This window comes from Coturnix japonica, chromosome 7 (assembly GCF_054131305.1).
Source record: "Coturnix japonica strain WE chromosome 7, WE-NBRP24, whole genome shotgun sequence".
Lineage (NCBI taxonomy): Eukaryota > Metazoa > Chordata > Aves > Galliformes > Phasianidae > Coturnix > Coturnix japonica.
Genome location: NC_140669.1, coordinates 31884272 through 31897599, shown reverse-complemented (window position 1 = coordinate 31897599; position 13328 = coordinate 31884272). Strand labels below are relative to the sequence as shown.

General features: G+C 42.5%; 1 protein-coding gene across 27 annotated transcripts in view; it reads left to right on the top strand.

Moving 5' to 3' along the window:
- The window catches only part of AGAP1 (ArfGAP with GTPase domain, ankyrin repeat and PH domain 1), a 254020-nt gene that overhangs the window by 197692 nt on the left and 43000 nt on the right, over nt 1-13328 (top strand). For 14 of the 27 annotated variants that reach the window (XM_085552892.1, XM_015867760.3, XM_085552889.1 and 11 more), the window contains one exon: nt 13009-13086. The exons of the other annotated variants lie outside the window; for them this stretch is intronic. In XM_085552892.1, the coding sequence (XP_085409018.1) occupies nt 13009-13086 (78 nt within the window). The remainder of the gene's footprint in view (nt 1-13008; nt 13087-13328) is intronic. 27 annotated transcript variants of the gene reach the window in all.

Genomic DNA, 13328 nt, shown 5'->3' with positions numbered 1-13328 from the left:
AGAAGCCTGGTGTGGTGGGAGGTGCCACTGCAAGAGGCTGGAACTGGATGGGCTTTAAGGTGCCTTTCAACCCAGACCTTCTCTAATGCTGTGATTCCTGTCTGAATACAGAAGACACATCCTTCTGTTTTGATATTACAAGATACACCCTACCTTCTGCTCCATATAACCCCACAGACAGCGGGCATGGTAGCAGAGAGTTATTAGCCTATTTAAAGCTTGGATGGAAGCCGTAGAAAGATAAACTTTTTTTCTGGGAAGAATCCCTGTATCTTTGGCCCTAATGACGTAGAGTTGTAGAATATCCCAGGTTGGAAGGGGACCACAAGGATCAGGTGGAAGAGGTTCCTCAGTAGTATATTCTGCTAGTAGTATATAGGATCATGATGTATACAGTAACATCAGCATCCCCTGAAGGCTTCCAATTGAACATGATACTGAAATATGCAAAAAAAAAATCTGTTAAAAAATAAAATGGAAGGGAGCAATGTGTTGATTCTCTCTGGTAGACTTGAGTTTCCAGGGTGCATCCCAGGGGAGGCTGTGCTTGATACATGCAGCCATAAAGCTTGTCAGCTTCTACCGCTGCGTTGCACATCTTCTTCACTGGTAATTTCTAACTGATATGGCATTGACTTGACTTTGACTTCCCTTTTACTTCCTTCCCCAGTGCTTTGAATCTGTCTGTTTAATCTGGGGAGGAAGTGCTGCGGTTCATGGTGATGGATTACAAAACCAGGCCGGAGTATTTCTGACTCTGCTTCATTTGACAAGGAATTGGCAGCTCGCTCGGAGCTCCCTCGTTATTTCTTCTTTCCAGAGCTCCTCCTCTTGGGACTTCAGTGCTTGTGCGCATAGAAAGCAATTGTCATGCAAGGTAGTATTTCAAGGGGGGAAAAAGAAGATGTTGTAGTTTTTAAATCAATATTGAAAAACTGAGGTGGTGACTGGTTTGTAGTCATCCCAAATTGTCCCAAATGTTAGTGCTTTACAGCCAAGGTAACACTTTGTAGTGGTAAACAAAACACCCAAGAGAACGTGCCTATTTCCAGACAACCAGAATGCTGTAACCAGCGTGTTTGTACATAAAAAGCACAGTTGATGATTTACTTAGCCTTAAAACTGGAAGCTATCCTATTACTTTGGGCTTAATATCATCATTGTCACGCACGTAATTACTTTGTGGTTGGGTGGCTGCCAGTCAGTAGGCTGTGAATGGTCAGTTATAAATAACTTTTTTTGAACAACCGGTTCAGATTTTATGGTGAAACATGCTGTTTATCACGTGAATGTCGCAGCCATCTGAGCTTAGAAGGGTGAATTTAGTGAAGGAAGGCAGGCAATACTGAGCCAGCGGCAAGTAAATGTTTTTCTACTCGTTGTGGATTGTAAGAGTTATTTCTGCAGTCTTTGTAGGTGTCTCATGGCCAACAGTGTTAATTGGCCGACAACTTTGTTTTTTTCTTGGCACGCTTTATTTGCATCTTGTTTGGTTAAAGGGTCCGCAGGGTTGAAAACAAATACATAACTAAATAATTTGAATGAGAAGTTATCAAGTGGATTTTAACGTTACCTTTACCTCATTGCCTTGAGTCTCACAGTGTGTCCTTGCCATGTATCTAAGAGATGGGCTCCTCTAGAAGTGTTGATCCCATACTGATGATTCCCACAATGGAATGTGATATCAAAGAAGTGTAGAAAATAGGACGTGAAGGCAGCTTTGCTTATAAAGGTTTTTGAGTGCTGTTTGCACAGCTCCCCAAGCAGAAGAGTGGGTATGTATGACCTTGACATGTTGTGCTGCTGTAGGTGAAATGGTCACTGCATAAGGAGGCACTTGGTTAATCAGAGGACTAATTAACCCGCGATTAATCAAGGTATTTCTCTATTTGCAACTCTTTATACCGGTGAAGAGGAAGAAGTTTCTTTTCTATTTATTTATTTTTGCCAGAAATACTTCTTTTATGCTCTTATTTCCTCTACAGCCTTTGGCTGGTATAGATTTTCAGGTTACATATCATTGGGTCCCATAATTTGTCATAATGCTGCTCAATGGCTTGGTGAAAAAATGTAAAGGGACGTTGTCAAGGCCCCAAGTTTAACCTGCTATACTTTTGAGAAAAGAAGGAAAGATTGACATAAACTGTCCCCCAGAGCTCGAACATTCTCACTGCTTCCAAAAGAGGCATTTGAGATGAAGTCCTAAATGTTTTTTTGAGCAACACAGAAGCCAATGCGTTTGTCTCTGAGGCTCTTCTTGTGAAAATCCTTCTCTGCTTTAGTCCTGCTTGTCGGAAGGCACTGAAAGAACAGGAAACTGGCTGTGAAGTGGATGAGGACAGGATTTGTTCCATGTATCCTGCTGGAGTGAAGCAGGGCCTCAGAGACCCAGTGGGGTGCAGAGAACTGTTGTCATTTGAAGGGCATCTTTCTCCTCAGCTTCTCAGAGTTGTCCCTTCCCAGCTCTTACAGCCCCTACCACATATCCATTTCTCAGAGCACTGTAGTTTTCTCCTTACTCATCCAGCAGTGCAGTACACTGAAGCTTGAGTTTTTGATTGACAGAGACAAAACAAACGCTTTCTACCTTTGGGGTAGGAGATGAGGACATCTTATCTGCAAGCAAAAGGGACTGCCAAAGAAAAACTGCAGCTTAAATCCTTGTTTATATCCCTGGGGATGGATTCCCCTCCTGGTTTTGGGTGAGCAAGTAGTCCTGAACTTGTGCATCCATACACGTATGCACAGTAGAAGAAAGAATCTGCTAGCCCATCAACCTTTATTGTATTCAATTGCACAGTATTTTGACAGTAATCCTGTACTGCTGTGTGTCATGGTTTCTCTGTGCTATCAGTTACAGTGACTACCAGCAGAGCCTGCTGATGAGGCTTTCTACCTCCAGCTACAGGAGGCATCACGATTGTAAGTGCTCATCCTGCTGGGGGACTGCAGCCCCTCTGCTGGAAAAGTAGCACAGTGAGTTGTAGGCAATCCAGGAAGCTCCTGAAATGCATTGAGGATAACTTCCTGAGTCAATAGATAGCCTTACCAGGACAGATGCAATGCTGGACCAGTTGCTCACCAATGCAAATGAAACTGATCAGTGACCTCAGGATTGGAGGCTGCCTGCCTCCAGTCTTATAGTTGAGTTTATGCTCTGGAGGAAAATGAGGGAAATGAGACATGCAAAGTGTAAAATCAGGATGCTAAATGTTAGGAAAGCCCAATTCCAGCTCTTTAGGGAGTTAGTCAACAAAACACCCTGGGAAGATGTCCTCGTAGGTCAGGGATGGAGCTGAGCTGGCAGATCTTTGAAGAAGCTTTCCTCAGAGTGCAAGAGCTCTCCATCCCCATGTGTCAGGAGAGGCAGGCAAGAGATAGCATGGCTGAACTGGGACCTGTTGGTCAAACTGAAGAGCAAGATGAAAAGGTTTGATGCTTTTGAAAGACTTGCTTGATGAATTACATGTGGCTTATGCAGGAAGTAGGACGTCACTAACACAGCCAATGAGATAAAGCTGCTGTTGCTGAACTGCTCATAAATACCAAGCTTTGTTTGTTTCTCAAGAGAAGGGGAAAACCCTGTCTCATGCTGCCTCAAAAGAAGCCACATCCCTCTCCTGCCTGAGTGGAGAATGGGATTCACAGTCCCCAGCAGGCAACGCAGTGTTCCACTGCAACACAGCAAGCAGCCTTGACAGCTCCCTGTGATGCTGCAGTTCAGATTTTAGCATCAAGGAAATCCATAAGCTATACACAGCTTTCTGAAATCATTAACGCCTTAGTTGTATTGATGATTTCATTTCAGTGCCGCGGGAGCATGGCCTATCAGCCTAGCTGCAAGCTGTGGCTTATCGTTTTTATGATGCGTGGCAAGTAAGCTTGCCACATGCTCCCTCCCCCCACCAAAAAAAAAATATCCATTGCGTAAATTGATTTGGGGATCAGCCTTGATAAAATACCAGCATTCAGCCCCTCGCGACAGCGCGGCTGTATTGTTAGCTGTTCTTGATTATTTGGATGCTCCGGCAGAAGCCGCCGCATCAGAGTTGGAGGTGTGCGGAGATTAACTGGTGTCTGTCCAACCATTTGTCATACAAATAACAGTGCCAGTAGAGTGAAATACTATAAATCACTTTTCCCCAGGATTGAAACCTTTTATCAGTTGTGTCAGTTTCATTATTCAATAAGCGATTAGTAACAGCCATTGTCATTTACCCATTTAGTAGTTAACAACTCAGATCTTCAGCTAGTGAGCAAGCATGTGACACCAGCATCTGATGTAAATGCAGGGTTTAATATTTATCTTTCCGGACAAAATGCAGTTGTTACTCAGTGCTGCACTGGGGGTAAAAGGCAGTGCCACTGAGACAGGAGTCTCTTCGTTTGGGTCTCTTCATTTGGTTTTGCTTTATCATGCTGTCATGCGATCATTGCATACACACTGATAAAATGCTCAGTGTTTAAAATATGCAAATACCAAATGGCACCCTCCTTTATCAGACTTTAAAGCTCTACTAACAGCATCTCCCGGGGGATTGGAAAATTGCAATACAGCTTTCCATTGGGAAGAATTCCTATGTCCCCACAGCAAGCTTAAAGTGGAAGAATCTTAATAGCTCCCTGGCAGATGTGGGTTGAGAGACCTGCCCGAAGAGACCTACGTGTCCCACTGTAGGTCACTGCGGTAACCATTGTTTGTACCAATAAACTGCTTATGAAAGGCCTGAGATTCTTTGTCCCATTGCCCATATTGGGCTAGGAGCTTTGAGTTAGCAATATAATTTTGTAGGTTTTATCCCAAAATACAAATGATTCAATGTCCTGCTAGCACACCTAGATGCAGACTTTGTGGCTGTGCTACAAGAGAGGAACTGTGCATGGGATTAACCCTCAGGTTGTCCTCCTTGTAGTGTAGGGCCCAGGTCTATGGGTCTCTATTTTCTACATGAAGCCAGGTGAAGGGAGGGGGAGTTGAAAGCTGTCTCCCATGTCTGCGCTGTCAAAAGGGGAGCTGATGACCTTCCTGTTTGAGTGCAGGCATTCAGGTTTGTAGAGAAATAATCATTACAGATGGGCCGGTAGTTTGTAGGGAAAGACCTTGACACAATAAATCTCTCCAAGTTGAATATCTCTAGCGAGGAATCCCTGTGCTAATGTGAAAGGTTTCACCAGAAGCAGCGTAATGTGCTAAACTATTAAATGCCTAACACTGAGAGATCACCTGATGTTAATTTTACTTGGTGGTGGGGTGTGCTTCGGGGATACCCTTTTCTAACAAGCTCTTTGAACAACTTGAACTTGCTTGTGTTGCTGAGCAAGATTTAGATCTCTAGCAAAGTTGCCTTGCCTCTGTTTTACATAGGTTACATGCATAGGCTGTACCTAGGCTGTGTGTCTAATGGCCCGTAGGAGCTGATGTGAACAACAGTTGCTTTTCAGAAGTGTGGTCTGCTTGTGAAATCTTATTGCAGGCGTGCCTTTTATTCCTGTTTTTATTTCCATAGTGCTAACTTCTGTTTCATAGCAGTGCGGGTGATAGGGATTAAATGCGATGAGATGTTGTCCAACTGTAGGAGTTTAAATTGGGATTTCCATTCAATACTGCAATTGCTTTAAATTTCAGAATAGGTAAAAGGTGGAACTCACGCTGTGATTCCAATGCCTCATCTGTCTTAATTTTACCTTAAAAGGTTTCTCTGGACAACTTAGATTCTCCCTATGATAACAGTGAGTATAGTGGGAAGTCTCCCTTATCGTGTTAAGATCATTCTATGAAATGCAGAAGGAAATAAATCCATGATGAGCCATGAAAATATCACTCCTTTGAGCAGAAACAGCTCTTTCTGTTGTTTTGCAACTGTTTTCTCAGCAGTAATTGCTTGGGCTGTCAACAGAATGGGGCTGCTTTTTGGTCAGAGAGGGAGAAGGGTGTAGAGAGCAGTGCATCTTTGGTTAATGGATTTAAATGCTGCTTGTTCGTCAGCCCCAGACGAGATCGTCATCTCCCTGTCCATAGATGAAACTGATGGTCCGAAGCAGGAATAAATCCATCGTGCCATAAAACCAGTGGTCCTCTATGGGGTAGGCAAGGGAGCGTCATCCCTTTCCACTGAGTCGATGCTGTGTCTAAGGAGCAGAAAGAAGGTAGGCTGCTCACAGACAGCACGTGTTCCCCATATGTCGCACACTAGTTCTAGGGGATTAATACAGACAATAAGCAGAGAGCTGTCACGTGTCCTTAGAAATGACACAGATCAATGATGATTTTGACCAACAGCATTTGGTCACCGTGATATTTTTTTGCATGCTCTCAGGTGCTTTGTGTTCCTCTGCCGTTTGCTTGGGGTTGGTTTTTTTTCCCCCCCTTTTAGTACAGACGTGCACAAAAACAAATGGAGGCGGTGTGACAAAGTGATTATCTCATCCCGTAATAAGTCAGCCAGCTTTGTGAAGTCAACCCAATTGGAGAAACTAACCTCAGAAATTGGTCGATCAAATGCTACAAGCAAAGTACTTGTTTTCCAGTATTGAAGCTGGTGGTCTAGTGATCACAGCCAAGCAATTACGGCCCTGTTAGATAGCATGAGTAGTAGTCATTAAATAATTATACCTTTGATTAGCTGCTTTAACTGTTCGTTGCCTTTGAAATATGATAGTATAATTTGAAGCTTTTATTAAAAGATAATTTTTCTAGGTGGTTGAAAAGGATTTTGTGTGTGTGTATAAAAGACCCATAATTTTCTGCTCAGATAATGAAAAACTGAGAAAAATGTTTCCAATTAACATTTCCTTTTGTCGATTTGGATCCTCGTATATTTATAGTGTATTGGAAATGCACTGAATAGTTTAGTTAGCCCTTTGCCTACTGCAGAAGTTTCTGTAGAGCAATGCGGCAGGCTTAAATTAAAGACAAAGGAGAGAGAAGGAATTTAAAACATTTTTAGAAGCGTTCAATTAAAGTAACTTTCTTTCCAGCAACAAATAGGACTATGAATATGTTTCCATTTCTTTTTTGCCTTTATTTGATATGTTCCATGCGAAAGCCAAATGTGATTAAGTATTAATGTGCCTGGAAGTATCACTGTTGGGGTGTCGTGTGGCTTTAAAACAGAGCAGTGGGTTGGTGGGATATGAACTACTACAGCTTGGCTTTTTTAGTTGATACCCATCAGCTTCCTTCATTGAGTATCCTGGTTTCCCATTTAATACATTATGGGTGATTACTCACAGGTTTTGGCTTCTGTTTATATAAAATAATAATGCAGCAGTTTTATATTCTGTATTACAGCTCCATTTTGGGGTCCATGGGGATACATGTCCTGTTAACACCAGTACAGAGAGCAAACGTTTGGAAACCTCAGAGTGGCATTGAAGTGTTTAAAGGTGTTTCACTTCAAAGCCCACTGTAACAGATCCACTGTATGCAGCTCTGAGCACTTGTTAGTCATTACAGAAGAGCAATGTATATATTGATCCTTATATCCAGTATTTTTTTAATTGTAAAATCCAGTGTTGGTCAAATAGAACCAAAATGTGTAGAGATTATTTAACTTTCTCTATATTTTATAAAAGATGTGGAATCTTCCCCACTGTGGTGGCAACTTTATGTAGATTGGCCTGGGGTTTATCCTTAAATACCCCTTGGACACTCAGGCCCTATATACCACTCAGGTTTGCCTCTTACCCTCAGGCCCTATATACCTCTGTTTTGCTAGGCAGATGTCACACAGGTATTATATGCAAAAGTTCGTCTGGCAAAGGCTAGGGGAGGTTTTTTCTCATATATCTTCTCAGTCTCTATTGTTACACAATGAAAATAAACAAATGTCCTTAGGTGAATGAGCAGCGTTATTATTTTGTGCTTATGATGATGAGATATTCTGAGAAATGAGTGGCATGCTGACTCCATCCCCAGCCCCCTTCCTCCAGCGTAGGTGAAAAGATCCTATTATTTCTGATAATTGATGCTGAGGGCTGTGGCGTGCCTCATTTAATCAGCACTGTTCAGCACACTCCAGGGATGTAATTCATGCACACTTTAACATCCAACATGGCTGACAAGGCTTGGACACACAACCTAACGGCTACATCATTTTTTAATCAGCTATCTGAGGACTATTTATCTAATCAACAAAGAACTCTGTCACACGGAGACCAGAGGTGACATTAACAAGTCTGTAGTTTCTCAGTACTGCAGTGGAGGAGGATTTAGTGGAGTGAGACTGGAGATATTCAGAGTTTCCTAAGAACAGAAGCATATTTCTGCTTAGCAATGTGCACAAATAATTTAATTTGAGTGACTTGGAGGGGCTTAATGTGGTGTTTAGGTTTCTGGTATCTGAAGCATCCTTAGAAAACAGTACAGTTATTAAACAGATGGACCATCAGAGACACACGTCAGTAATACAGTAGGTGCTTTTAGAAATAATGATGTCTGATCGTAGGGTTGTAAACATATTTACTACAATACCTAACTAATCAAAATTAGATGGGAAAAGTAGATTCATTAACGCGGAATAAATAGCGTCTCTATTAAAGAAAGCAAACACTGAGATTTTGTCTGCGAGGGGTTGGTCACAGATGTAAAGTTATTGCCTGAACAAATACGAAGATGTGTGGTAATTGGGAGTCATTAAGCTTAATTGATTCCCGGTTACTCAGTATCTTAACAAAAGGCAGTTCCAAAGCCTAATTCTCCTCTTTGTCTGCTGGCATGCCAGTTCTCTCTTTAAGGTGTGCACGCTTGAAACATACGTGTTCTAGCTCATTTTGCATACAGCCTGTTTGTTAATTAAGTGTAATTCAGCTCACAAAGTGAAAAACTCGAGTTGTAATGGGAGGTTGCCTGTGCTGGATGTCATCCCAGAGCTTTAGCTGAAATGGCAAACTGTTGCCACTACCAAACTATCGTCAGGTTTCACTTTAATGGATGGAGATGCAACATGTCATCGTATCCCGCTAGTTTTAAAGTCTTTAATGTTTAGAGTCATTTTGTAAAGCTCAGTTTCAGTGCTATTTGGATGTTCAAAGGCCTGTTAAGCCATTAAATAGCCTGTACAGCTTCCATTTCAGTGGGCCTGGATTGCAGTCCATGCCTTACAAACTGCAGTCCTGGAGATAAAGACCTAGAAGATAAATAACAGAGTGGGATTGCCTCTGGTCATGCACATTGAGTCCATCCAGTACCTACAGAGTCATAGCAAGGGCACTGTGACTCCTGTGTGCTCTCATAGGCACAGATACCCTCAGTCCATTTGTAGTTTCCAAGCTGTAGCATTTCTTCACGTTAAGCCATGGGTATCCTAAGTCCTGTTTGATTTGTTGAGGCTTTTCATAGGAAACCCAGATTTTTATTGATTCTGAAGTCTAGGTTGTAGATCTGGAAGCTTGATGTCATTCCTGCAGCTGGTGAAACAGAAAGACAGACTGGTGGAGGTCAATCATACATAGGCTGGAAAAGCTTGTTTAGAATAACAACAACAAAAAAAGAATGGGAGTCTTGCTTGCGTGAACTTTACAAGAGGCCAATGAAGGATGGAAACTGAGCACCACCATTCATTTGCCTTTAAAAGTATGATTACAAGAAGAATGACACAAAAAGAAATACGAGCAGTTGGAACTGCTGTGTCTCTTTTGGTAGTGTGTTGTTCTTGCACAGCGTATGGAGATGATTCAGCGACTGCTGACCTCTGTCCTACCTGGGGAGCAGTTCCTGCTATAAAAAATAAAGATCCATATGGCCCATTGTAACATTTGACACAGTCATATAGAACTGCATCATTCTTTCCTCCTCACAGATCAATGCAGTTGATTCTAGTCCCTCTACTGGTATGTTCAAACTAGATGTCTGAGTGTGCCGTATGGGTGACACATCAAGACACAGATGGGGAAATGGAGGGTAGCATCTCCGTAAGAGCTCAAGAAATCACTTTAACCCTTCATGATGAAACCCCACGTCAGGCTCCAAGAGACAAAGCTTTCCCAGTTTCTTCCTTGTGATTTCTTCCTGTGGTAACTACTGGGAGGAGCTGCCGGGTGATGGGGTGCGTGGTTGGATGTTACAACAATTAAGGTGTTGTTTTGCAGGGTTGTTAAACCCTGTTAAAACAGAGCTCGGAGTCATTGGGTGACAGATAATGACTTATTGTGCTAGTCCAGATTGAGAGTTTGAAAGCAGAAATTAATTTGTCTGGCAAATGTACAAGCTTAATCTTGGTGATCTACATTCTGGACTTAATGAGCTTGGTGAAGATCAGAAAGTGCTCCCACTTCGTGCCTACATGCTAGTCAGGATGGGGGAATGCTTTGATTGCTGCGAGATGTTGTTTTTCTGTCTATGGTGAAGGCAGAGATCAGGGCAAGTGTCGATGTTAATCAGATTTTTCTCAAAACATTATTAAAATCCATTAGTCATTCGGATGGTAGGAATGTAGCATAGAGGGCTGAATACAAGCCACAATATCAGGACAAGGTGAATCAAACACCTGCTGTCTTCTGGGGCATAGGCACCTCCATTCCGAGTATTTGACATTTGAGAGTGTTTGCGTTTCTTTGTAACTCTAACTAGGGATGCTTCTTGGTCTCTATGTAAAGAAGATAAGCTTCCAGAAAATAGAATCATAGAATGATAGAATGGCCTGGGTTGAAAAGGACCACAATGATCTTTCTGCTTCAATCCTCCTGCTGTGTGCAAGGTCACCAACCAGCAGACCAGGCTGCCCAGAGCCACATCCAACCTGGCCTTGAATGCCTGCATGGATGGGGCATCCACAGCCTCCTTGGGCAGCCTGTTCCAGTGCGTCACCACCCTCTGGGAGAAAAAGACTTCAACAAATCAATCTACCTTGAAGATCTTTCTAATTACCAAGCTTTGTTTCTGTTAAATAATGAAGCATTTTTTAATAGATTTTTATTGGAATCCAGTTCTTTCTTCCTAGGTTTTGTTTGTGTATACACACATAAATCACCAGATCTGGCAACCACAGCTTATGCTGAGCTAACTTTCGAACCTGAGGGTGAATCCAGACTGTATGGAATCTTCTGGTATGTAAGCTAAAGAGAGATCAGGCAAATAACATCTAGCACCTGCTTAGGCCTTGTTTGTAGGCAGCAGAAATTTATAGTTAGGCTGTAATTCTGAAGGCAGTCAGGATAGGATGGCTGGGCTAGGCCCTGCTGGTCACACATACATCAATCACCTCCGCAGAGGCTGCTTTTGGCACTGTCCAAACCCTGATGGTGATAATATTATTGAATTCTCAGATATAGCAGAGCATCACAAGGAAGCAGGTCGGTGTCTAATCATTGCTATAGGACACACTGGGATGTATCAGAATCTCAGCATCTCTGAAAAAAGGGCCCATTCCTTCAAAAATGGAGAAAAAGGCATGACACTTAACACATTAAAATGGATTAGTTCATCAATAGGTTAATGGGAAACCAGGCTGCAAGTTCACTTCCTGCTTATATATCCATACCTGAACATGTGATTAAAGTATGAAAAATGACAACAGACTGGGGAAAAGGTTTTTGTATACTGGAAACAGTCTTCCTTTTCTAAGCATGCCAAACCTCGGTTTTGCCTATTTATATGTAAATTTCTTTTTTCTCAGGAAAAACAAGATTTCAGCTGGGAAATGGTGCCTTTCAGGTTGCCAGTTCCTGCTGGGACTCGTTAAACATTTCTAAAACAAAAGGTTTCTCATATCGAAGGATGCATGTAATGAAGATACTTTTAGATTTGATGAACTTTATTTTGTAGATAGATCCAACATAGCCTTTCTTTGATGGGAGCGGTGAGGCCCTGGTATGGGCTGCCTGGATTGCTGTGAATGCCCAGGGGTGAATGCCAGGCTGGGTTGGATAGGGCTTTGGGCAGCCTGGCCTGTGGGAGCCAAACATATGAGTCTGAATTCCTTGGTACATTAAAATATATCTGGTAGATTAGAAAGAAAATTCTCAGAATATATTATGTTATGTGATGTCCAGCTTGGATGAGGTGCTGATGAGGTCTTACTCCAGATTTACTGTGAGTTACTTTGTAATAAGCTAATTAGAGTAAAGGGATGTTTAGAAAGAAAACGTGGCTTAGAAATTAATCATAATTAATAGCACTGTAGGTGGCACTGTCCTCCTTAGAAGCCTTATATCTGAGCTCAAGACTCTCCCATCTGTGGGCAGAATTTCTTTACTCACAGAGTGGTGAGGTGCTGGAACAGCTGCCCAGCTGCTGTGGATGCGCCATCCATCCCTGGAGGTGTTCAAGGCCAGGTTGGATGGGGCCCTGGGCAGCCTGCGCTGGTATTAAATGTGGAGGTTGGTGGCTCTGCATGTAGTAGAGGGGCTGGGGCTTCGTGATCCTCGAGGTCCCTTCCAACCCAACCATTCTATGATGATTCTGTGATGAAGGCCCTTGCGAGCTGCTGAGAAGGAGGTCTGGATATTCATCCAGTTCTGGCTGGTAGCAGAGATCCCTTCCTTGATGCTGCAGAACAGATTTTACAAGGTGAGATGACTGGAAGGCTTGTAGAGGTATCACTTAGCAGGTACATCATTCCCTCCTTGTACTTGGGATGGCCCAGGGTAAAAGAGCAACTCATCTGTCTGATTCTCGCTCTTAAATAGCACTGTACTGCCGTTGTTTTGTCTGGTCCTGTGTCCCTTGTACAAACACATTGTGCCTTTTTATTTCTGCTGCTCTTTCTGTCTGTTCCAATAGCAGGTCCGTCTGGCCTTGCCAGATCTTGTCACCCTTTAGAGATTTCAAAATCACTCCCAAGAAAGAAGAGGCCTTCCGTACAGTCTGAGGATTGGAAAGGCTGTGTTAGCCCTGTGTGCATTTTATGTGTAGCTCTTCACACGTAACAGGCTTGTGCTTGTATTTTACTTCACGTGCTATTTTGATGTTTCTTTTTTACCCCTTTTTCATTATTATTTTTTTTCCTTTTTCTTTATTTTTATTCTATTCTCTTTGTTTTCTCTCCCCCTTCTGCTCTCTGGATGCAGCCAAACGCAAAGCTTGGAAACTAAACCGTGTTGGTAGCCTGCGAAATATATACAGCAGCAGCAGCACCAACACTGAAGGTAACAAAACCACACGTTGTAGATGAACACCCCCCTCTCTAACCCTGTTTTTGTTTTTTTTTTTAACCCTGCTTCTCTGGAAGTTGTCCTCCTTGCGTCTCCCACCAAATGCAGGAATGGAAATCAAATTTGCCCAAAGCATGTGTGCTTTCATCTTATGTTTGCAGAGTCATTCCAGCGGTCTTTTCATCTTTTCGTTTGCCCATTTTATTTTACCATTCATGTTCCTTTCAGCTTACTTA